Genomic DNA, 26,473 nt, shown 5'->3' on the forward strand with positions numbered 1-26,473 from the left:
CAACAGGGAAGGCCCCTGGAAATGATGGCTACACAGCAGGGTTCTAGAAGACCTTTAAGGACGCCCTTCTCCCATTCATGGTCGATCTCTTTAATAACATCCTCCAATCCGGTGTGGCGCCTGAATCCTTTTCAGAAGCACTAATAACAGTCATTCCCAAGGAGGGTAAAGACCCAAAGCTGTGCTCCTCCTACCGCCCAATATCCCTTCTAAATATCGATGTTAAAATCTACACAAGAACCCTAGATGCAAGGCTGGAGTCACACATGCCCGCAATAATCCACAACGACCAAGTGGGTTTCATCTTAGGTAGACCGGGCGCAGATTCCACTAGAAGAACCCTTCACCTAATTCATGAGTCCCAAAAATCATCAAAAACACCAGCGTTATTTTCAATCAATGCCGAGAAGGCGTTCGACAGAGTTGAATGGCATTTCCTGGAGGCAACGTTAAATAAAATAGGCCTAGGCCCCACTCTCCGTCGAGGGATCAAAGCTGTCTATACGGCCCCAAGAGTATCTGTGGCAGTGAACTCCAAATTCTCCCGCTGGTTTCCCCTCAGCAGGGGAACGAGACAAGGTTGCCCCCTCTCAGCAATATTCTTTGCGCTTTCCTTGGAGCCGCTTGCCCAAACGCTTCGAGCAGATGCCGCCGTGGAGGGAATGCAAGTGAGCGGCAGAGAATATAAGCTGGGCTTGTACGCAGATGACCTCTTGCTCCATGTATTAAACCCAATGTCTTCAATCCCACGAGCGATCCATTTAATAGAGGAATATGGCACACTCTCAGGTTTCAAAATGAACACAACCAAATCAATTCTCTTTCCACTCCACGAACCATCCCCAGAGCAGCAAATAGTTCTCGAACGCCTTGGTCTGATCATCGGAGGTCCAACATTGAGATACTTAGGGATCAATCTAACGAGACACCCTGACAACCTTTACAAAGCCAACTTCCCTCCACTTCTTGAAGCCCTCAAGGCCGATCTTAGGGAACAGAAACCACTTACAATCTCCTGGATGGGACGTCTAAACGCAATCAAAATGGTTAGCCTCCCACGCTTTTTATACCCCTTCCAGGTCCTGCCCATCACAATCCCCGAACACTTCTTCAGACAATTTAAGAAGGTCATATTTGAATTCCTGTGGAATGGAAAGAAACCCAGGATTCCCTACGACATCTTAATACTACCAAAGGAGCTGGGAGGAGTAGCTCCCGGACATAGAACGCTATTACCAGGCTACACAACTCCGAGTCCTGATCCCACACCTGCGAGATAGAAAAGACCTTCAATGGGTCCAGTTAGATAACAATCTAGCCTCTGCAACCCTAGCAGAATGGTTATGGGTCCCCAGATCGAAGCTCATAAAACGACTGTGTGATCACCCAATATTGGGAACAGTGTGGAACATATGGAAGAAAGGGAAAGCCATGTCTGGGGTCACCACGTGGCCTTCTCCTCTGAGCCATCTCTGGTCCCCCGGGATGAGAGAAGAAATCCCAGAACACGCCAGATACCAAGCCTGGTTCGATGCCGGACGAGAGAGTCGGCCAGCTGTGGAGAAAAGGGAAATTCATTTCAATTACGGAACTAGAGGAAGCTCTCCAACTACACCCGATTCCGATTTTCTTGTATTTACGATTGAAAGGCGTACTATCCAGAAGAGAATGGAAGGCCACCACGCAAAGAGAACTCACACCTTTTGAGACTATTTTGGACACGACCAACACATTTAAAGGTCTAATAGCACAAATGTACAGGGCCCTAATCACTAAGGATGAAACTTTAAGTCTCCGCCTCAAAGGAAGATGGGAAAGAGATTTCGGCAGAGAATTCGACCAGCAGGCTTGGGACAAAATTTGTGAAACGCCATCCAGAATATCAATCGCAGCCCAGTATAAACTACACGCTATAAAATTACACCATAGGTGGCAGTACGACCCACTCAGGCTGTCCAAAATGTTTCAAACCTCCAGCCCGAGATGCTAGTGACAATGCGGTATGGATGCCGACTACTGGCACATGTGGTGGAACTGCCCCAAAGTTCACATCTATTGGCAAGAAGTTCTGGGATGTATCAAACAATTAGACGGCATAGAAAGGGAATCATCCCCCCTCCTGATTCTTTTCAGTCTCGAGAAGACGATGACGAACTGATTAGGGTAAAAGGACTAGTGCCTCCCCCCCCCCTCTGCTACTGGCGGCGTGGGCGGGCCTGGTTATAAAATGGAAATCCCCACGCCTTCCATATAAAAAGGACTGGATACAGATTGCCACGAACATTTACACAAAGGAGAAAATAACGGCAGCCCTTCAGGACAAGGCCGCACGACAGGAGGAAGCCTGGAGCGACTTTGCCGAGCACTACATCACAGGCTCACGACACATCAAGGAAATTAGCAATCAATCCGCAACATCAAGTGCAGAACACCACATGACTCACTGCCAACCACCCATGCCTGTCACAAACTCCACCAGAGCCTCACAAATCTAATGATGACCAGCGATAAACGTCACGCAGCCCACTACGGTTTATCACAGCAAAGCCACAGACATGGAAGATCCTCGAGATGGGATAAGGGGAGGGGGAGGAGGGTAGGGACTTAAATCTCCTTTCATTGGAACGGAACATGTAGTTGTTGTTAAAACATTGTTTGAGTGCAGCGAAGCAGTCTACTGATGTAATTATGAGTGCTTGATATGTACCCACCTGTATGTTCATTTCTACTGTTAAAAATCAATAAAATTCAATTTGAAAAAAAAAAAAGTATGGTTTCATATTCAAAATTGGGACACGCTGTGTTGTGAGATGATGTGTGTTGATATTCCGGGTTCTGCGTCAAGTAACGTTATGACGTAGATGATGATTGGGTGCGTTTTATTACGCTGTATAGTAATGTTCTGGAGATAGTGGAGCATATCACTAGGTTTGGTAATGGTAGCATTCGGGGAGGGGCATATGAATTTGTGCCGCCAGGGTAGTCCACCTTGGGCGATGCGGGAACGGATAGGATTATCACAAGATAGCCATGCCCTGCTACCTGATTTTGCATGTGTAAAAAAAGGAAAATTACAGTAAGGTGCATAGGAAATGTTTGGACAATCGATCAATGTATGCTTAGAAGTACATGCCCGAACTTCTTCTGAGTGCACTATTATTTTAATAGATCAATTTTTTGCTTCATTAGTTGCTGATGGAAAGTACACAAAGTAAAAGGTTATAATTTGTTTATATAGAGAAGTGTGGTGTCTTCTATTAGGAGGGCCGGTGTTGCACCCGATTGTACCACAGGCAGGAAGCATCATTGGTGCCCCTCCCCGCAACAAAAAATGACAACAACATAACTTGGGTGCAGATGAGCACAGACCCTCTTACTATAGTATTTTGGGGGCGTGATTCAGGGTGGGCTGTTTAGAATTAATAAACTAATTACAACTGCATGATCTTCCCTGAAGAATATTCCACCATACAATGCATTATTCACCAACATACATATGTTATCCATTCTCTTGAAAACTGGTTATAAAAAGAAGCATGCTAGTATGACTTCAATTCTACAGTTCACTATACAAATGTGGATCTTGCACCAACTAAATGTAAGGTTAGTAAGATGGAGAGAGGTAAAAAGGTATGGGTAAATAATTTTGCTTGGCAAAACTGTGATACAAGCGTGATCGCAGGTGGTTGATGGGTCCAATGTCCACATACCTTTACAATGCCCAGGCATTTACAAAAGTAATGCCACCGAGTTCTCAGTTGAGGGAGTGCACACTGAGCCTACTTAGCAGACTTCTGCTAAGAGGGTGTATACAACTGAGTATGCTGGAATTTTCAAACACAACGAAGGAGGATTTCTGTGCTATAAAGGAAGTTGTTTCAATGCATAAATACACACATGCTTCCAATCAATGCATCAGTAACTAGTCTGCCAAACATTGGTTTCAGTCCGATATGCGGCATGTTACATTTAATGGTCGTCTTGGTATCCTGCTGTCCAGTCAGTGCACTTTTGAGCTTGGTTTGCATTTCTAAACTCCCTGCCACTACTTGATGTCCAAGTGCATAGGTATCATGTGAGCCACTAAGAGCCATTCCTGGCTTTTCTTGTTGCAGGATTGGATTTGTAGTTTCATGTTTCCCTTGCTAAGTATGGGCCTACAAATTCCAGCATGTAAAGTCAAAAGAAAGAAGAGGCTTGTGTTATCGGGCATGATATGGGACCACTTGGCAGCTATGCAAGTGTCTATCAAAAACTGCTTCCAGCAAGATTTGTGACTGCTCTTCACACTGTGCTATGCCCAGTCATGTGCTTTTAAATTCTCCTGTAGCAGATGTGTTACCACGTGTGGGTTTTTAGGTAAACTAAAGCATGTGTGTGCCCTATATTTTTAAAGAAGACTGTCCCTTATTTCTAACACCTAATGGTGCCCACAGTAGTGAGATATTCAGCAAATGGTTATTTTCTTAAGTCCGATCAGTTTAATTCCGGTTCTTAGGGTTTTCAATTCCCGTTATCAATGCATAATAGTACATATTCTAAATGGCACAGAGATCTAAGTTAAGTGCTACGAGACGAGTGACTAGGCAGGTTCAACCTGATGGGGACCCAGTCCTGCTCCCCAGACACACGTGTGGTCTGGTGCTACAGCCAGAGTCTCCCCACAGCGTTTTAGTTCTATGCCACAGGATTCCTGGGTGTCTGAAGGTTTAGCATAGGCGGCAGAGTTTTAAAGTGCATCAGGCGCGAGTAGGGGCGCGAGCAGGGGCGTGCGGGCGCGAGTGTGAGTAGGTGTGCGCGCGTGTGTGAGTAGGTGTGCGCGCGTGTGTGAGTAGGTGTGCGCGAGTAGGTGTGCGCGCGAGTGAGTGTGTGTGCGCGTGCGTGTGCGTGTGTGTGTGTGTGCGCGCGAGTGTGTGCGCGCGAGTGAGTGTGTGTGTGCGCGCGAGTGAGTGTGTGTGTGTGCGCGCGAGTGAGTGTGTGTGTGTGTGTGCGCGCGAGTGAGTGTGTGTGCGCGCGAGTGAGTGTGTGTGCGCGCGAGTGAGTGTGTGCGCGCGAGTGAGTGTGTGTGCGCGCGAGTGAGTGTGTGTGCGCGCGAGTGAGTGTGTGTGCGCGCGAGTGAGTGTGTGTGCGCGCGAGTGAGTGTGTGTGCGCGCGAGTGAGTGTGTGTGCGCGAGTGAGTGTGTGTGCGCGAGTGAGTGTGTGTGCGCGAGTGAGTGAGCGAGCGAGCGTGTGCAATGCCGGTCTTTGCATCAGGCCATGTATTTTTGAAATGTCAAAATTAACTTGCAGGATTACTATCACTTCTTTTAATCCTGCATGTTAATGTTGCTTCTCGTTCACACTCCCATTTACACCTACTGGTGGTAGCGCCCCCTGGAGGCTGGCACATCAGGCATCTGCCTGTGTGGCCAGATGCAAAGACCAGCACTGTCTATTAGTATCAATGTTTTTACTTATTTCATCACGAGGAACATTTTCTTCCAGCCATTCCAAAGTAGTAGACATTTCTGTGTAAAAAGAAATATATATGTTATTTTTAATGTACCCAACATAGAAAGTTTATAAATATATAAAATCACTGAAAAAAACGTTGTTAAAAGGGACGTTATGGTTAAGTTGCGCTACTAAAAACCTATGAAATTCAGTGAAAAAAACATTGTTAAAGGGACGTTATGGTTCGAAGTAAAACAGAAAACCCCCTGAAATTCGCAAGTTATGTTAAGCTAAGCAACCATACCTCGCACCATCACCATGCATTGCTAAGAGTAACACCCAGGACATCAAAGATGACATCACAAATACCATATATTTGTGATGTCATCTTTGATGTCCTGGGTGTTACTCTTAGCAGTGCACGGTGGTGGCGCGAGTTACGGTTGCTTAGTTTACCATAACTTGCGAATTTCAGGGGGTTTTCTTTTTTACTTCGAACCATAAAGTCCCTTTAACAACGTTTTTTTCACTGAATATCACCCCAACGGGTGCCCCGACATACGTTGCATACCTCATTGGTGGCCCCATATCACCCGTGCTGATGGAAAGGTGTATAATAGCTCTACCCACCGGATGAAGCTTGCCTCCAGACCAAAGCTCCATAGAGAGGCCAGCAACCACTCCCAATACACTGAATCAAACGATTTAATAGCGTCTAAGGACACCACTACATAGGGCCCTTCACTGACATTAGGCTGGTCTTTAATATGTTGTAACCTGCGTAGATTCAGTGTGGTGTTGCAGCCTGGCAAAAAGTCAGTTTGGTCCATTTGTATTAAGGATGAAATGTGTGCACAAATAGTCGCAAGTATTTTAATGTCAGTTTATATATAGCTAGGGGACGGTATGAGTCACACTTATCCATTGGTTTTCCAGGTTTGGGAATGGGGATCACCAAAGTTTCCCTCATGCTGGCCGGTAATATGCCTTTATTATATGCCTCCTTGAAGACCCTCAAAAGTATTGGGGCTATTGTAGGGCTATACGTTTTATAAAACTCTGGTGGGGGAGTCAGCCATTACCAGGTGTTTTGCAGGTAGCTAGGGAGGTAATAGCTTCTCCTATTTCTTCCACAGTGATATATTTATCTAGGGTTTCTCGCTCGTCGGGTGCAAGTCTTGGAAGCTGAATAAGTGAAAGGGCTTCCATTATGTGTTCAAGAGGGCTCCGAGTACAGTGCTCCTTCTGGCCCTCTGGTGTACAGCCCACTGCTGAGTCACACCAGTCCAGGCAAAGTAAGCCAGCTAAGCTACGCCGGGTGGCTGGCTGGCCTGCCTGGTGGACAGCCTGTCTGCCTGGTGGACAGCCTGCCTGGTGGACTAATGCCTGCCTGCCTGGTGGACAGACTACTGCCTGCCTGGTGGACAGACTACTGCCTGCCTGGTGGACAGACGACTGCCTGCCTGCCTGCCTGCCTGGTGGACAGACTACTGCCTGCCTGGTAGACAGCCGGCTGGGTGGCCAGCCGACCTGCCTGGTGGCCGGCCAGCCTGCCTCCCCAATGACCTGCCTGCCGGGTGGCCGGCCGGCCGGCCTGCCTCCCCAATGGCCTGCATGCTGGGTGGCCAGCCTGCCACCCCAATGGCCTGCATGCTGAATCAGACTCAAGCTAATTTTGGGTGAACAAGAGAACATGAACACGAGACAAGCTCACAAGGATGTTACGGGACTGCATGCCAAATCTACTTTTTATCCAGCTAATGTAGCGTCAGAGTCGAGAACATTCAAAAAAGCGCTTCTTAAAAAACAAAAGGAGGTAGAACGTCAGGAAACACATGAATTCCACAATATACCCAAGAAAGAGCGTGCAGCACTAACACAACTAAGTAACAACGCTGCCATTATCATCAAGCCAGTAGACAAACAGGAAGCAACCGTCATAATGGATACTTGTGACTGACTTAATGGTGACCCCCCTTTTAGAGAGAACCATCACCTGTTACCCAGCGATCCTACTCCAAATTTGAGACAACTGATAGTGGTGGAAGAAGCAGTCAGCAAAGGATACACAGCCCCAAAGAACAAAGAAGCCGAATTTCTCTGCCTCCCCTCCCCATTTCCCCAAAATAATCGTCTCCTAAACCCTACCAAATGTGCATAAAGGGATCTCTCCTCTGCCAGGTAGACCAATGGTAGCCAGGATAAATTCATTTTGGAGCCATTGTCGCAATTCGTCGACTTCTTCTTGAAGATGGAGGACCCCAAATTGCAATCCTATCTCAAAGACAACACAGGATTGTTGAATCTGGTCATGGATCTGCCCATTGATCCTTTAACACAAATCATGGCAACACTCGACAGTCTCTCTATACGAATATTCCGCAAATGGAGACTTTGCTGATTGTTGACAAAATATTGGGAGAGAGAATACCCCCCACTGAGGTTCAACGGATTTTGATCATCCAATTGGCAGAAATCGCCCTGACAAAAAATGTTTCTATAAAAGAATGATTTCTACGAGCAACAATCTGAAACTGCGTTGGGCGCGACTTTTACACCCTCTTTGGACAACTTTTATGTAGCACATTTCGAGACTACGCACATATATGGTTTGACCAACCCTTTCAAACAGCAGATCCAAATATGGACCAGATACATAGATGACATTTCCATCATATTTACTGGCAACCAAACAGCCTTTTTACAATTTGTAAACTGGCATGAGCAAAGAATTTATTCACTTCCTAGACTTGGTGATTAGGGCCACAAATGGAAAGCTGTCCACATCAGTATATCAGAGGAGCACTGATGGAAATTCACTGCTACAATATACTAGTTTCCAACCAAAAACATTGTCTGACAGCCTGCCATTTGGGCATTTCCTAAGGTTAAGGAGATATTGCTCTGAACTAGCAGACTATGATGCACAGGCAGAGTATTTTGTGGGACGTCTCTGAGAGGATACCCGAGAAACTTGTTGAAACAAGCCAAAAAACAGGCACGCTATATACCACGGGAGGATACTCTCCAACAAAATAGGAGGCAAACAGAAAAACAGTTGATTACAGCAGTTATGAGCTACTCAAGTAAAACTAACAGAATTAAGAAACAGATTCTAAAACTCTGGCCCTTTTTGAATGTGGGTGAATGCACACTTGAGAAACCCTGTTTCGCCATTAAAAGAAGAAAACAACTCTGAAGTCTGTTAGTACAATCCTACCAACCAGCAGATAATATTGAACAACAAGGTACCCTATGGGGAAGGGACAAACCACAGTCATGGACCCTGTGGCCAATGTGCCAATGTTCAGTGTGCACCCTTACAACACGGACACATTCAATAGACATAGGGTGGAAATACCCATAGAAACAACAAAACATTACCAACTGCAATACAGACAATGTAATATACATGACAACTTGTCCATGCAATCTTAAATACATGGGAATGACAAGCAGACGTGTCAAAAAACGAATACAAGAACATATGTCCTGTAAACGCAATGGAAGAGTAAACGCTCCCATCGTGGTCCATTTCCAACAAAATACTGCCATGGGTGAAAAGATCTAAGATGGAAAAAGCCATACGTCCACGGAGAGGCGGTGATATTGGAGCACTCCTGCTCAAAAGAGAACAGCAGAGGAATTTTAGATTGCAAACTGACCAATTGGGCCTCAATGAGACCATTCCCTGGCAAACGTTTTCCACAATTGAATTTTTATTCCAAAGAGAACTGAACAAAATGTAAAATTATAGCCCTACCCTCCATTTACTAGTGGGACCTGTGAAAGAATCTCCAACTAGAAGACCATGTGGGACCCCAGGCCAAGTGGTAAAGGTGGATTACATTTTACCGGCTAAGTGCTAAAAATTGAACTACATTTTCGTTAATGCATTGTTATATAAATATTATTTACAGGTAGGGACAGATCTGGAGAGAACTGCCCAAAATGTAGTGTGGATATAAGTCACACTGCAACCTGTGGAATCACACTGCCTTTTGCCTTGGCAAAAGTTGCCCACAACCTATGGAATGCCTCTCCCAAAAACAACTGATCAAAATGTAAATTTAGAGTCCTACACTCTATTCAGCAGTGAGACCTATGAAAGGTAATCTCCAATTGGAACATTATGTGTGATCCCCGGCTAAGTGCTAAAAGTGGAACTACATTTCTCATAATGCACTGCAATATAAATAATATTTGCAGGTAGGGACTCATATGGAGAGAACTGCTTAAAATGCGGTATGGATAAAAGTCAGTGTGGGAAAAACAGTGGGAAAAAATTCAGTAATGCAAACCGTGGAACCACACTGCTTTATGCCAAAGGCATGAGCCTTTACTTTTAGAGCCACAATTCCTTTTTTAATACTGAGATCGCTATAACGAGACCAGTGTTTGGGTGCGGAGGCCCGCGATTGGCCGCAGTAATCACGTACCCACAGAGATGCAACATCACTACATGGTACACATTGGATGTATGGGCTTTCCTTAATACAGACGCCCATTGAATTAGTGGGTTCTGAAGCCGGAGTTGCTGCGTACGTTCTGCGTTAGAGTGAAGATGTCATGCTATGACAAACTGGGTAAGTTATTACCCCTTTGGGACTTTCCCCTCGCTTTTTAGTGCGGAGGTTGTAACTGCTTTTGTTAGAAAATTTGGTGGTTAACGTATCTAAAAGCTATCATTTCTTTGATGCCCTTACAGATCCAAAATAGCATTCCTAAATAACCACATGAGTGCATTTGAAATAGACGTGATCCTAGCTTCACTGAGAGTCGAGTATGCTCATAAATGCATGTAGCAAAGTCTAACATGAGTCCCACAGAGAGATCCTGCTTGCAAACAGGCACATAAGAACAGAAATAAAAAAAAAATGTTGGGCCTTAATTCTGTAACGGCACCTTGAAAGATATTTCTTCTGATGTCCTCTACAGATTCTAAGCAGCGTTTTAAGTAATCTCACCAGTGCAACTATAGTAGGTGTGAAAGAAATCTCACTAGATGGGATATCTTACCCTGTGCCAAGAAAGCTCTATTTCCACCGAGAGGCGAGTTTGCCCCCATACAGACAAATGTACAAAGCAAAGTCTAATGTGAGCCTACAGTTATACTATGCTTTTAAGCAGGCCTATACATACTATAAATAAAATCATATATAGAAAATTACTGTGAATCCAGGAATATTAGAATAACAGAACTAGGCAAAAGTACCACTTGGAGAAGGTGTTGGTTATAATGAGACATCTGAGAATGTTTGAAGTGCAAAAAGCTGTGACGTTCTGTTTTTGGAATTGTCCCAAAACAGAGCCACAGGAGTGCCGAACATGGGTTGTGCTTGCCCACACATGCGGTAAGAGCTGCTGCAAGTGTACCTCATTAAGCCATTGATGCGAGCATAACACATTTTATGCTAAAACCGTCCTGATAAGTGGAAAAAGAAATACTGCCTCACTGAAACTGGTTGACACGTGTGGAAATGGCATGTGAATAATAATCCACGATCCACAGTAAGCTTGACCCCAGGGGGCTAAGGAGACTAGACCCCTTAAATAGGTCAAGATGGTCTTTTTTTAGACCTCAATTCGGATGAAATGTTTTAAATAGCTTGTGCCCATGGCTATCGGCCAATACAATATAATGAGTTGCCAAAGATAGTGTTCTGGAACCCACAAACATTAGAATTTTGACTTTGCTTGAATGTGTTGTAGTGAGGTTGGAATAGGGGTGAATTGATGACAGAACAGATGTTGAGACAATACAGAAACATTTCAAAAGAGACTACTGGGAGTCCTTTGATTTTTCTTAGCCTATACACTTTTAGATAGGCGGCACATCAGCACCCTCTAGGGCCGGGTGGGATGAGGTAGGGCAAATTAGTTGCTGCTCCCTTTCCCTCCCTCTCTTTCATTTGCGGCATCTCCGGCACCTAATTTACCATAGCCAGAGAACTGTACCATCACCCCTTTCGAACGATTGCTTGTATGCGAATGTTTGCACATAGTTGAAGGAACTCTGCCCATTTTTCCTGTGTGATAATCCCTTTGGAGCTCGGGCAGATACTTTATAGCTTGGATATGACCCTCTTGAGTGTCTTCTCCTTCAGCAACATGCACAACAGAGAACCAATTGCTCGAAGGGAGGGAAGCATTGTGATGTCCTCTGCTGTCGACCGAACAGAGCTTACCCTTTAGTTTCTGCAATAATGGTCACATCAACAGCTTCCAGAAGTCCCACTGTGGCATCATGTTCTACGTGCCTTAAGTTAAGTGGTCAACCTGACACCCTAATTTACAGAAACTTGGGCTGGGGGCAATTCCAGCCTACCTATCAGTGGATCTGCAACAATGAAAAATCCAAGTGGTTATTAAATCAAGAATAGGCAGCTCAGCCACTGTCCTGACCGCTCACTATGGTTTGGATGTGGATTATGGTGCCGATGACACTGCCCATGTAAAATCTGTTCCTCGCCCACAACGGCAAAGCCTCAGGCACTGGCGGAAGCCCACAAAGAGCATGGCCATAAAAGGCCATTTCCTACCCCGACCTTGGCGGGAGAATGGCAAAAAAGAAAATGAGCCAAAAAAAACCCAGGTCTTAACAATGTTAGCCATATTGGCCAATCGAATAGAAAAATGGCTCCTGGATAGTAAAACAAATTAATGTAAAAACCCAAAAGGTATCAAAATAAGGTATACTGCCACCGGCCCATTTGGGCTGTCCAGATTATGGGAAAACTGTCCATAAAGTAAAAATAAAGGGGAACACATTTTCCCTACACTACTGTCCATTAGGTAGGTTATCTGTCCTACACACTAGACATATGGGGGACAGGGCATCCTGCTCAGGTAGCCGGATGGTGTTAGCAGTGCCCCCAAATCATTACGAGTTATGCTGGTCAGTGAGGTCAAAAAGACCTCTCACCACAAACCGGTCAGTATCACTGTCAGCAAGTATGCTGAGGTCCTATTGAAAGAGATGGGGGAAGTGGCAAAAAGAAATCTTAACAGTATGTGTGTATTTGAAACATGTGATGTCTGAACTGGTGCACATTTTAAAGAGGACTTCGAACAAAGATGGCTGATTACAGAATGTTCCACATTTCAAATACACAGTCAGATAGGCTAGCAAACGGTGTATCCTGTGCCTCATATATTTAAGTGTACACACATTTTATATGAGAGGTTTCTAAAATACAGACACCATGGAAATGTCCCAAAATCTGTAACTTTAACGAAAAACATTCCTAGCTAGCAGTGAGAATAATTTTTACGAGAATGGAAATAATTTTGGTGGAAAGAAAGTACCTTCAGAAATTCTGTGACGCAGTCCGTTAATTGTTTGTGTCCCTGAATATTCAACTCCAGTTCGTAAAACTTGGATATGAGCTTAGACTCCCTGCTGCACTGGTTACATCTGCAAGAAAAAAATAGAATCAAAATGCGAATTTTCAATATTATCATTTTATTACCAAATCACCCCAGGTGCCTGTCACTTGCATTCATCCCAGCGATCCCACCAGCAACAAAACTTGAAACTAACACTAAAACTGGTCACTTGCCCAGAGTGGCACTCTCAAAATTCAGCTCTTGCACTGCTAAACATCAACCCGAGTCGTTAGTCCAAGCTTCACTGTGCACTGGTCATTCCTGCCACCCATCTGTCACCCACCCACTGAAATAGCTGTACTTTAGCATTCACGTTCTGCAATCCATAACGCCCATCACTAGCCCCAGCTACCTGCTGTCCAAACAGCTGCTTTGAGCTACTACCTCATCCTGTCCCAGCCTTGTAAACTTGATGCCGCGTTTAACAACAAAAACCGCTAACTTGGGACTACAGGTAAACTTAGATCTCCATTATCTACATGAGGAAAGAGATTGAAATTTTGGCTCTGTAACAAGGGATCAACAGAGCATGAGACAGAAATAAGTTCAACACCTTGAATTGTAAGCAACAGATTAGGCTGAGAGGAATGTCTATAGGACCCAGGTTGCAACTAAAATACAAAAGGGATAACAAGACTAAAATGTGTCAGGATGGATTTAAACAAAACAGTGCAAAGACCTAGCCAAGGGATCACCTATCTTCTAAGGACTCCTTAATCGAAAACACATTCTCAGGGATCTAATGCCCAGCTTGCTTCCTCACGATCTCCTACCAGCAAGTATTTCCTCTACCCATGCTAAATGGTAATTACTGTGCAAGAAGATATGCTCAACTTGCAGGCACGGGTCGTCAACTTAAGCTACACTCTGGGGAGGAAGGGTGTGCTGCTCCATGTATGGGCTGCAACTGACACTCTATGATAGCTGGTGGGGCTGCTATCTAGTTGAGCTAACTACCTATAATCTTAGGTATGCAAACAAAATATTTGTATTAGTCTTCCTGTATACACTGTGGATTTGGGCGGGTGCAAGAACGGTTAATAGCTAATGGCTGAAGCCCAAGACCACAAACCAAATAGCAATCGCTGTGTAGCTGAAACCCATGCGCCCCTCATCTCCCTTCACATGTTCTATTCCTGATTATTCAAAAAAACTCTACTGGATACATTAATTTGATAAATAATACATCTGTCCAACATTTGATGTGCAAAAACAGCCATTTAATATTCAAAAACAGCCAACACGTGTTTCGACCTGGGCACGGTCCTCGCCAGGGAAATCGTATCCACTTCTACTCTTATTCTTTTTCCAAATATCCTCCCATGGATTCACTCCAATTCATATATGTTGGTCTTGGTTACTCTCTCTTTTTTAAAATGTTGCTCATCGGGGTCAGGTACCCCAATTCCTTCCACACAGAGCACTTAGGAAAATCAGCATATTGCATGCCGCAGCAATATGCTGATTTAACCAACAGGGATCTTTGTGTTTATACACACAGTCTAATTAGTCCGACACTGATTCTAATGGAAGGAATTGGGGTACCTGACCCCCACAAAATGAGAATTTAAACTACGTACAGTGAACCAAGAACAACAAATGTTGAAAAGATGTATTATTGATCAAATGTATCCAGTAGAGTTTCTTTTTGAATAACCAGGAATAGAACATGTGCGGTGAGATAAGTGGCGCACAGGTTTCAGCTACACATTGATCACTCTATGATAGTACCTATAGGGCAAATAGTAATTGCCATTTAATTGAACTCTTTTTAAAAACGTAATGTGGTATTCTTAAAACCTATTTAATGCCAACAGCATGAATCATTTTTATTTAAAAAGTTGGTTTTCGGTTATCGTCATTCTCAAAATCTAGCACTACTTGGAGACCCACTTCAATTCCACAGAAGAGGACACATTGAAACTAATATCAGTGGGATAGGTTTATCATAGCTATATGCATAGAGATGCAGAGCAGTAATTCTGATTAGCAAGAGGCTACATCACAAAGTATCTAGAGTTTGGAAAACAGTAAGGATAGACTGCTAATACTTGAATTGCATATTGACGAGGAAAAAATTGATCTATGTCCGAACGTCACAGCTATAAGACACTCTGCGGAAGACAGTCGTTAAGGACACCCCCCCTGGCCGGGCCAGTCTTATGTCTGCCTTTCCCTTCCCCTTTTCGGGGGTTTTCCCCCCACACGCCCTCACCCACTGGCTGTGCAACTCAAACACCCCACTTCCCCCCTACTCCCCCTCCCACTTATCTTGACACACCCTCAAAACCTGACACGCTGCTCGTCCCTCTTCCTGACGTGGTCTGTTGTGCATTGGGTTTTGATCGACATTATCTGGAGACCGCGAACAGGAAAATAAATAGTAGGCTATGTCTATACCAAATATCGTGAAGACAGGCTTTACAGCTTTAAATAATTTTTAACAGTATTCTTTCAGAATCTAAACACAATTGTGGTGGATGATGACCGGATTTTAACCCTGGATCCTGTCATTGGCAGGAAAGTTGGACTAGATTAGGGCCATAAACATACAATTATAATTGTTATTTTTTAACCCGCCTAATACCAGGGACCCGTTTCTAAGCACAAGCCTGGGATTCAAACTTGTGTTGCTATGCGTTGTCTTGCTTCCAAGACAAAGACATGGCCCCTGAGCTATCCTCCCGGCCATTTTTAAAAGAGGTTCTGTAAGATAATGAACTGAGACTCATGGTGAATATTCCATCAGACGGTTCGAGAGTTCACATTCATGTCATGGGCCGATACGCTCACCAAAAATTGTCACTTGTTGCATCTCTCACTTGTTACACTCCTACCTCAGATCTATACTTGCGTCATAGTGACTGCCAGTATATCAATCCTTCCGCCACAATGTTACATGCCGACTTAACTATTCAACAATCTACACAGAAAAAGTAGCAAATTAATGTCTGTATAATGTGGCGGTTCAGAAGGAGGACACAGTCCAACTGGTCATCTCACTGCTTATTTTATTAAACAATAGGGTTGAACCCCTGACTTTCCCTATACAAAGGGTGTTCCCTATCTAACAAAACTAAGGTGCTTGTCAGTAAGAGTCCCAATCATAAACCGTCCACTGTCCCAACTCACCTGTTCTGACCCTGCCACTATTAAAGCAATACAAATCAGACGAATGACTCCCTGTGCCTGTAGGTTGGTTCTTCACCAAATTCAGTTCAGCAAGTGATTCTTAAATAGTTCTTGGTAACTATTTTGAATAAGTACCACAATTCTGACACTGGGTTGTTCAGGCTCCCAGCCTAAACTGCTATTTGATTAGTCTTTCTTTCGGATAGGATCTCTTAGAGACTAGATAGAGACTACCCTAAATGCACACCAACACCTTGTGGGTATTATGATGAACAGGAAAGACACTGAAGTCCAGCCAAACCCAGTCAATGTACAGTAGCAGAGCGGTAAGGCTTAGGCTCAGGAGGGGTGCGAGAGTCGTCTAAGACTGCAATGAGACACACACAGAGCATTTGATTAATTCAAGTTAGACAGACTTATCAAATATACATTTATTAAGCCTTTGTGTAAGTTCCAAACATGAACACTTCAGTGAAGTATTATTAACAAACGTACATCACATTCACCATGGGGGGATTCTGAATAGAGTCCCGACACTTTACATTTAAAGACAATTCAGCAACAGTTACATAATCATAAGAAACACTTTCAATAACTGTATCAAAGTAAGCTAAGAGCTAGAAAATCAGTAGATTCAAAACCAGTAAAAAACAGGTGGAGAATAGAGTAGAATATAACACTTATGAGCAATCCTAGAATGAAATCACTAGCCCTTAGTAAGTTCAGCCCTGAGATGCAACATAAAAAGTCACCAATCCCTTAATGTATGCTGTTCAGGAAGGCTTATTATTGGATTTGTAGCAATACCAGTGGTTGCAAGAAAGTGTTACAGAAATCAGGAAAAGTTCTTGCAAGGGTCTCTGCCAGTCCCACCACGGTGTGCAAGTCCCAGGTTGGGGGAAGGGGCAGGAGGGATTGATCCTTGACCAGACGATGACCGGTCATCAGACGAGGGAGAGAAATAGCCATTATTTTATGCTCATGTAACTATGGAGGGAGGGGGATGCAGGGGTAGGTAGTATAACTTAACCCCTCAGTCTGATTCTTCCAGCTACCAGTTCAGGGGTTCCTAGATCCACTTCTGTGATGTGTCCAGTTGAGGGAGGTCCAGGGATCTCAGGTGCAGATGTAGTTTTCGGCATCGGATTGGGTCTGGTTAGTACGTGGTTCGAAATCCGGTGATCTGGTTCTCAAGACTGGACAGCTGGACACACTTGGCTCAAAGAGGAACAGACTTCTATGGGACAGGCAACCTCAGGAGACCTCCAGGACACAAAGAAAATATAATTAAGCAGATGTCACCACAATCAGGCCGCAACAGTCGGTCTTCAGATAGCGAACAAAGGAGCAGACAGTGCACAGCTGTTGAGACTGGATGGCTGCAAATGCAGGAGCAGGTATCAGTGTAAGATCCTCCAAGTACCAAGGATGCATGTAGAATGGCAACAGCTACAGCGAGGTCGCCCAGGTTTGAGCTAGTCAGTACACTGGATTGTTCAGAGACACTTCTGAAGGCTCAGCAGGCATGGATCAGCGGCCGAGACTGCTTGTTCCCAGTGATCCAGGGGGTCGGAACTCTGATGAAGGCTTCCTTTTTTAAATATAACTATTATTTTCATATTAAAAACTTGACAAAGCAAACCACTTATTGCCAAAGCTTGGTAACATGATGTCACAATAAAATGAAGTGCAAGATCTCGGTTACTCGGGGAGAGGCCTTGTTGGTTAACAGTTCAGCTTTGTGTGTGGCGGCCAGAAGACAGCAGACAAAGGGGGTGACATAACTCTCCCTCATCGCTCCCCACCCACCTTCCCCATACTTTGTAAAATTTCTGAGGACAGCCCCTAGCATTGTATATGCGCCTCTCTAAGGACACACATCTACCGACCTCAGCGGCCCATCGGTTAAGTCTTGGTCTTTCTGCTGAGCCCCACATTGCAGCAATAAGTCTCTCTGCCAGCCCCAATGTTATAGAAAGGAAAATGTTCTCGCGCCTGGTGAACCCTGCTTTCCCCCCATATACCCAAAAGCACCAGTTTCGGGTCACATCGGAACGGGGATCCCAGCACCTAGATAACCTGCAAATACATTTCCCCCAGAAGAGCTGGATTTGTACACAACTCCATAACATTTGGAAAGAGGTACCCTCCAGCATTTCACACCTCAGGCACATGCCACTGTCCACTACCCTCTAGTGTGCCATTGCCGCCCTTGAATAATATGTCTGATGCAGTATTTTGAATTGGATTAAGCTGAGCCAGGTGGCTATTCCAATGTCCAGTGGGAATATGAGTGTTTCTACCCATTCCTCTGGCTCCAATGGTCCAACCTTCCGGCACCCACCTTTCTTTAAGCTGGGACAGCTCTTGTGACCCGAACGGCGTCAATACCTGTATAGTGTGGAGGGGACCTTATTGGCTATTTGCTCTGTGAAGAGATTGGCTTCCAGGAGGGGTGGTGGGGGGACACCTCGAAACATCATCCTAAAGGAGGAACTGAGAACCGATAGCATGCGCCAGTTGCAGGAGTCTGTAGCACTCCTTATTTGGTAGCTCAAAGGTGTCCTGCAATATGTAGAACAGAATGAGCCGGCCATCCCTCAACTAAGTCTGCCAGGGCTCCCACTCCTCACAGCTCATGAAATGGCCCACTTTCGGTATTTCAGAGAGATGCCTGTTGTTGCAGAGGGGCTGGTCCAACGTTGGCCCCTCCCCCCCAACCGATGTGATGTGAGCATCAATCCATATCTGTCAGATGTGCAGTGTTATTTTGGGTAAATCTGCGGACACCTTTGTGTCCCCATATAGTACTTGTTTGGCGAATTTTCATCCCATTCTGCTTTTCTCAAACCCGGTGTGGGTGTTGCCACGGAGCCAATCATTGACTACCCCCAATTGCGCCGCCCAATAGTAGTCATGGAGGCAGGACAGACCAACTTCCCCTTCCCATATCGAACGCTGAAGCGTTTTGAGTGCAATACGTGTCTGTGCCTCCCCCACACCCCCCCCCCCCCCCCGAGCAGTCCCTGTGGTATGCCGTCAATGGTTGTGAAAACAGTTTTGGGAACCGGGAGTGGGACATTCTGTAGAAAACAAAGTTACTCACCATAGTGACTATCTTACTCCTAGTCCATAGTCCCCTTTCCTCAATACTTTTGGGACATTCCATCCAGTGGGACGGGACCGGAGCAGTTTTGTAAAAAAGCATCAAATTGAAAAATGTGTCGTCCTTTTTACGCGGGGTACCACACAAGGCCGTAACTCCGCCCTCTTGAGCTCCGCCCGCGTATCACCCTTCAGTCCTTTTCTATCGCCAGGTTTGAGAACTTTTAAGCAATAATAGAGGATACTTATTAGAGGGGACGGCGGGCGGGTGGCGTATGGAGGAAAGGGGACTATGGACTAGGAGTAAGATAGTCACTACGGTAACTTTGTTATACTCCTACGTCCCGTCCCCTTTCCTCCATACTTTTGGGAGATTACCAAGCACTACTCACAGGAAAAACGGGTGGATGGAACTCCCTTACTGAAACAGATTCTTAAGAACAGCCTGGCCGAATTGAGCATCGGCTCTGGAGCTCAGGTCGAAGAAGTAATGCTTACCAAAAGCTGATGGGAAAACGCATGTAGCTGCTTTGGCAACGGTTCGATGTGCTTACAGAGCGACCAATAGATAGGAGGCAATGAGGGGACAGTAGGCAATGAGGGGACAGCATATGCTTTCATGTTGACCCACAAGCTGCAAAGAGGACCACCTCTGGCATGCTCCATTGCTGGAAAAGCTGGAGATATTGCTGTTCATCTCACACCCGTAACCAATGCCGACTGGCGACAATTAATCTGTAGTCACATTGAGGTGACCCGGGATGTGTTGAGCCTGGAGCCAAACAATGTACTGGATGGCCCAGCTCAAATTTGTATGGCAAGATTCCCAAGGAGAGGAGAGTCTGCGTTGCCCTGCTTGTTGATGTAAAACTTTGCTTTAAGTAGGGTATTCAAAATAGCCGCCGTGGCCCGCAGAGGTTGTGCCGCCATTATCACACACTAGGGGCGAACTGCGTCACAGGAGCAAGTAGAGCAATAGTCTCCCCTGGGGAGTCAGGGGCCCTGCGTACCCTCCTAACCCTGAGACAAGGAACCTCAGCAGAGCCGGTACTGGCAGATCTAGGGTGTTTACTCGACATGTCAGGGGCTTCCCCAGAATTAGCCTCTAGTCGAGGATTCTCATCAGAGCCGGTACTGGAAGGTCTGTGGTGCGTGACCGCCTCCCTTCGCCGCCTCAACAGACCTGGTATGACCATGGCCGCGCGTGTAGAAAGGCTTAGCGATATACCTTACAGCCAGAACCCTCAATCAGGGACTCTTAATTCTGTTGGTGACCGATTTAACCCCAAGAAGGGGAACCTCAGGTTTAACCCTGGTTTTATAGCCACCTCGAGGGGCCTCGAGCCAAGACTCTGTACAGTTAACTCCAGATGGAGAAGCCTCAGGGTGAACCCTGGTATCAAAACCCACAGAACTGGGGTCAGCCTAAGCCCCAAATGGGGAACCTTGGAAGAAGATCCGGTATTGGGAGACAGCTGCAGGGCCCCTCCAAGGAGTTTCTTGTGCATCTCGCAGAGTCGAGACCAAAAGGAGTACCCGAATCTGAAGTGTTCTGCTCCCACGGAGAACCACAGATATTTCATATGCGGGATCCAAGTCAGAATGTGCATTTACACATCCTGTAAAACCACCACACTGAGCCAACCGCACTTCCGAAGAGAGGACTTTATTTGGCAGGGCGTGATCAACTTGAATCCTCTCGGAAAGACTAAAGAGAGTGTGCAGGCCAGCCTGGTTGAGCACTGTCCAAGGACAGCAGTACTAGCCCCTCCCTTGCTCCATGAGGGGAACAGGTTCCAACGGTCTGAGGTATAGAAGTTTCTGTACCACTGCTCTGAGGGAGGGCATCCGGATCTGTTGGAAGAGAGATTTGTAGGGTGGGGTAGGGAGGAAAGGGCAAGTGAAAACCCGTCTAAATGTTGGACAAGCCCCACCAGTCTTCGGTGATGGTTTGCCACGCCTCCAGATGAGAAGAGATTTGTCTTCCCACCAAAGTGTAGTGTGACCGACAAAAATATAATTTGGTGATTTGTCAGCAGGGAGATTACCTGTCCCTGTAGAGGAGACTGATGGCCGAGAGAAAAACCAACCACCTTGCAGCAGCTGCTTAAGGCGGGGCTACCAACAGGAGTTTCAGATCGGCACGCACGGCGACCCTGAAACCCCCTGAACCCAGAGAAGAACCGAGTCTGGGACCCTGACCTCTGTGTACAAGGGGCCTTAGCTGAAGCTGTCGCCAGGACCGACAAACAAGTCTTTGTTGTCCACATAGCGTGGAAAAGCCGCTCAGCCCCAAAAGGAACGCTCCCAGCACCAGTCGTCATGAAAGTTGGTGTAAGGGAGGTATAAAAAATGGCTGCCGTAGACCAAGGAGGTTGGGCCGCCATTTAGTCAACACCTGAAGAGAAAGAACTGCGTCATAGGAGAAAATGAGGCAACTGTCCACTCAGGAGAGTGAGGGGACTCTCCTAAGTGGACAGTGCTGGCAGATCTAGGATGTTTAGTGGACAACATAGGAACTGGCCCAGAATTAGCCTCCAATGGAGGAACCTCGGAAGAGCGGGTTCTGGAAGGCCTGTTGCTGATCACCTTCTTTGCCCTCTCGACAGAAATCGGTACCACTAAAACCCCGAGCGTGGGACGGTCGAGGAATGTACCCTACCAACATGACCCTTTGAGGATCCCTCGACTCTGTCAGTACTGTATTTAGAGGAACCTTGGGTTTTAACCCAGGACATATATCTCCCTCAAGAGGGGCCTCGAGCCGTGGCTCGGTGTGACAAGCACCAGAAACAGAGACCTCAGGGAAACCCCGGTATCCAGAGCCACAGACAAACTGAGCTGAACCTTAGCACCCAAATGGTGAACCTCGGAGCCACGTCCGGTTTTGGCAGGTCCTCTGAGAGACCCTCAGAGAACACTCTGGTGCGCCTATTAGGCCCTTGAGGCACCTCAGGGCAATCCCTGGTAATAGAGCTACACAAGCCCCTCCCAGTCATGGAATGCTCTCACCGAGCGGGGCTAATCATCGCTGTCCTCATCCGCTTAAGGCTCATCCCAACGAGGCGGGAAAAGATTGGTCCACCACGCCTATCGTCTCAGGTTTTTAAAGAAAAACTGAATCGGAGCAGCCGGGGCCGGGGTGGAACAGGAGTGAAAAGACGCTTGAAATACGTCCTCATGGGGTCAGACTGCACGAGCATCTGAAACTTCCCAAAAAACTCATCCTCAGCCGAGGGCTTAAGTGTCGAAGAGGAAGAAACCGCTCGTAAGGGACCTACCCCCTCGAACACAAGGAGGATGGTTGCCAGGAAGGTCTACCACCGGCCGGGTCCACATAGATCAGTGGAGCAAAAGCAGGAGGGAGCAAGACCGAGGCAGCGGAGCCCACGCACGCCGGTCAAAAGAAAGGCGGAACGGGTTACTATTACCGAAAGGGATGCTCCCAGCACAGAATATTGCAAACATCGGTGTAAGGGAGGCATCCAAAATGGCCTCCGTAGGCCACACAGGTTGGGCTGCCATTTTGTCACCACCTGAAGAGAACTGTGTCACATGCGTAACTGAGGCAAATTTCCTCCCCAGGAGAGTCAGGGGACTTAACACTTAAGCCTTACAAGGATCCTCGGCAGAGCCGGTACTGGGTGGTCTCGGATGTTAAGTCAACATCTACGATCCAGTCGCAAAATTAGCCTCCAAAGGAGGAACCTCAAACAAGCCGGTACCAGAGGGAATGCAGTCTGTGACCCTCCTCTCTCTGCCCCCCCCCCGACAAAACCGGTACCACTACAACCCTGCGCGTGGGACGGTTGAGGACAATACATCACCGACAAGACCCTCTGAGAAGGCCTCTCAGATTTGTTGCTATAGACTTGAGCCTCCACAAGAGGAACCTCAGGTTTCAACTTGGTACGTAAAGCTCCCTTAAAAGGGGCCTTGAGTCGGAACTCGGTACAGACTTTAGCCTCCACAAGAGGAACCTCAGGTTAACACCTGGTTACAGTGGGGAAAGCTCCAGAAACAGAGACCTCAGGGTGAACCCTGGTATCCCAGCACTCAGCCAAACTGGGCATGACTTTAGCACAGCGATGGTGAACCTCGGAACAATGGCTGGTACTGGCAGATCCGACACGACCCTCGGAGGAATCTGCGGTATGCCCATTAGGCTCTTTGGGCACCTCAGGGGAAAACCTGGTGACAGAGCTACAAGAAAGGCCCTTAAAGTACCCCCTCATGGGGTCAGAGTGCATAAATCTCTGAAACTTCCCGAAAAAGGCATCCTCTGATGAAGATTTAGACACTTGGTGGGCAGAGGCCGCTCATAAGGGGCATTACCCCACAAACGTAATGAGGAAGGCTGCCAGGAAGCGAGACAGTATGCGGTAGTTGCCTCCGACTGCACAGCAGTCATAAGAAGGGCAGAACGGATTCGCACTGACCCGTGGAAACGGTTGTTCAACAAAAAGGTTGCCAGCACCCATCGTCGATAGCGCGGGTGTAAGGGAAGAATCCAAGATGGCCGCCATAGACCACGAGGGAAGGCCTGCGTCACATGTGTGGATGAGGCAGGTATCTTGACAGGATGGTCAGGGGACTTGATCGAAACTTTAGCCTTGACACACAAGGATCCTCGGCAGAGCCGGTACTGTGGGGCCTCGGATGTTTACTGGACATCCTGAAGGTGCCCCTTGAATTAACCTCCAAGAGAGAAACCTCAGCAAAACCGGTAACGGAGGAGATACGGTCAGCGACCTCTCCCTGTGCCTCCTCAACAGAACCGGTATCACTGCAAGCGCCGGAATGTCCGGAATCCACCTCACAGATAAGACCTTAACGGGTCCCTCAGTTCTGTCAGTACACACCTTAGCCTCAACCTCAGAACAGAGTCCGATCTGTATAGCTCCCCCGAGAGGGGCCTCAAACCATGGTTTGGTCCAGAAAGCCTCAACTGAGGCCTCAGGGCGCACCCCAGTGTCTGTATGGGAAGTTCCAGACAAGGAGACCTCGGAGCAAACTCTGGTACCCAAAGCCTCAGCACAACTGGGCTGGCTATTAGCACCCGATTGGTGAACCTCGGATCGTAATGTGGTGTTGGCAGGCCCCTTGCGGGAACCCTTGGAGAAAAACCCTGGTGGCATATTAGGCATGCAAGGCCCCCAGGGGAAACCCTGGTAGCAGAGCTCTTGAAGCCCCTCCCGAACCTGGAGGACCCCAGGTAGGAGTCCCCTGGCCGGGGTGCCCTAAAAAGTAAGGAATTTACCGGGTGTCTCTTCTTTTCGTCTATGAAGAGTTGAAAATACGGTGGAAGAACTCGCTGGAAGATCTCCTCCCCCAACGAAGACGATTCTGAAGTGCCCAGACCGAAAGGGAGTCGCAGTAAAAACACGAGTCCCAACAGTGATCCGGTCCCAGACACTCCAAACAGAAAGAATGGGGATCTGCCCTAGCGAAGCGATGTTCGGAAAAAGGAACAAAAGACAAATCCCAAACGATCCAGCATAGAGGAAGGACTACGCGACCGCAGAACCAAGGCAGGTGAGAAGGACAACGGGAAACAAGAAAAATGCCTTCCCGGTGATGCAAGTGCATCCAGCCCGACCATGCAGAGAAAAGGACTGAAGGGCGATGCGCGGGGCCGAACTCAGGAGGGCGGGGTTATGGCCATGTGCAGTACCCAGTGTAAAAAGTGGAGGACACATTTTTCAATGTGATGCTTTTTTTTTTACAAAAGTGCTCCGGTCCCGTCCCACTGTACGGAATGTCCTAAAAGTATGGAGGAAAGGGGACGGGAGAGTATATAAAGAAACCTAGGGAGCGTCAGCATCTTGAAAAGGGCCGCTTTGCCCAACAACGCCAGTGAAAGAGACTGCCAATGTACCGTGTCTGCAGAGAATCCGTCTATCACTGGAGACAGGTCAAGTCAAATGAAGTCTGTGGGGCTTGGGCTCACATGGATACCTAGTTATTGAAGGCTGGAGGCCGATTCAAAGTATGGGCACTGCCTGGGGATTGCTTCGTCCCCTATCTGTAGAGGGAAGAGAACAGATTTTTGCTGGTGTACCTTAAGCCCATTGAACCCCTGATATTCAGTGAATATGTTTGCTACAACAGGAGAGGAGAACCCTGGGTTACTCTCATAAATGAGGAGATTGTCGGCATAGAGCGAAACCCGATCTCCCAACCCCCACCCATGGCCACACGAATCCAGTCCATTCTGGCGCAGTTCTGAGTTTGATGGCTAGTGGCTCTATGGCAAGCAGGGAGCAGCCTTGCCTGGTCCCTCGCCCTAGAGTGAACGCTCTGGAGGACACGCCATTAACCCGCACCACTGTCTCCAGGGACTCATACAGCTGCCTGATCCACAACATAAAACCCTCTCCAAATCTATGAGGGCTTTCTTGAGATCAGGGTTTACCAGGACTTGGCTGGAGTAAATGCTTGTCAGCTGCAACAATGCTCTTGAATGGCTACAGGAAGAGTAATTTGACCAAGATTCTGACTGTAGTTGCCACAAGGTCCACCAATGGTATGGATCTACACAATTCAAACTGGCAGTGGCTATGCAATCATGGATAGCCACTGGCCATACATCCTGCCCAGCAATAGGCACTGACACAGATGTGAATTTAGACGGGCGAGCAGAAAAGAGCATTCCGTGTATGGCAATTCAGGGCCGAGAAGTCAGGAACAAGGCCAAAGTAGAAAACCGCTGAAGGACAGGCAAAAACCTCTTGGCATGACCATTTTTGGGTATATAGCGCTCTTTATGACATTATACCGGAAAATGCAAAAGTGCCAGTAAAAAGTACAAAACAGGGTAGATAGAAGAAAGGGTGTCCCGTTGAAGTCAATCTGAGTAAAGCAGCAAAAGGAAAATCTTTTCTAACAGCATCAGCTGGACTAGATTACTGAACATATACACCAAGAAGAAGAACAAGTTACTTACCTTATCTGGTAACGTACTTTCGATGGGATGTTCCTCCGACATTTCGACAAAGGGCGTCCTGTGTCAATGACGTCGATACGTTGTTCCTCGAGGGCCTCCGTCGAGGGTCGACGTCACCGGATGTTATATATAGGACGCACAGCGTCCGCAGCCTCAGTTGTAGTTTTTTCCCCAGAACGTGTGGCACCAATCTCCTGTCAGTGTAACTGCAGAAAGCCTTGTGGAAACCTAAGCTGCAATTGCATAAGACATTCTGTAGAGGGTCAGGGCTGGGAGGGTGTGATGTGGAATACGTCAGAGGAACATCCCATTGAAAGAACGTTACCAGATAAGGTAAGTAACTTGTTCTTCGAGGGGAGTGTATCCTCCGACATATTCCACATCTATGACAGACTCCCAAAGCAGTACCAACGTATGGAGGTGGGAAAAGAATTTACAATTTTAAAATTTTAGAATGCCCAATCAAAT

At 46.7% G+C, this 26,473-nt stretch overlaps 1 protein-coding gene across 1 annotated transcript in view; it reads right to left on the reverse strand.

The window, feature by feature from the left end:
• USP48 (ubiquitin specific peptidase 48) overlaps positions 1–26,473 on the reverse strand; it is a 1,688,863-nt gene that overhangs the window by 1,354,626 nt on the left and 307,764 nt on the right. Inside the window, exon 6 of the mRNA XM_069610955.1 lies at positions 12,742–12,850. Within this exon, the coding sequence (XP_069467056.1) occupies positions 12,742–12,850 (109 nt within the window). The remainder of the gene's footprint in view (positions 1–12,741; positions 12,851–26,473) is intronic.

The sequence above is a fragment of the Ambystoma mexicanum genome, chromosome 8, assembly GCF_040938575.1.
Source record: "Ambystoma mexicanum isolate Mex_15411 chromosome 8, UKY_AmexF1_1, whole genome shotgun sequence".
NCBI lineage: Eukaryota > Metazoa > Chordata > Amphibia > Caudata > Ambystomatidae > Ambystoma > Ambystoma mexicanum.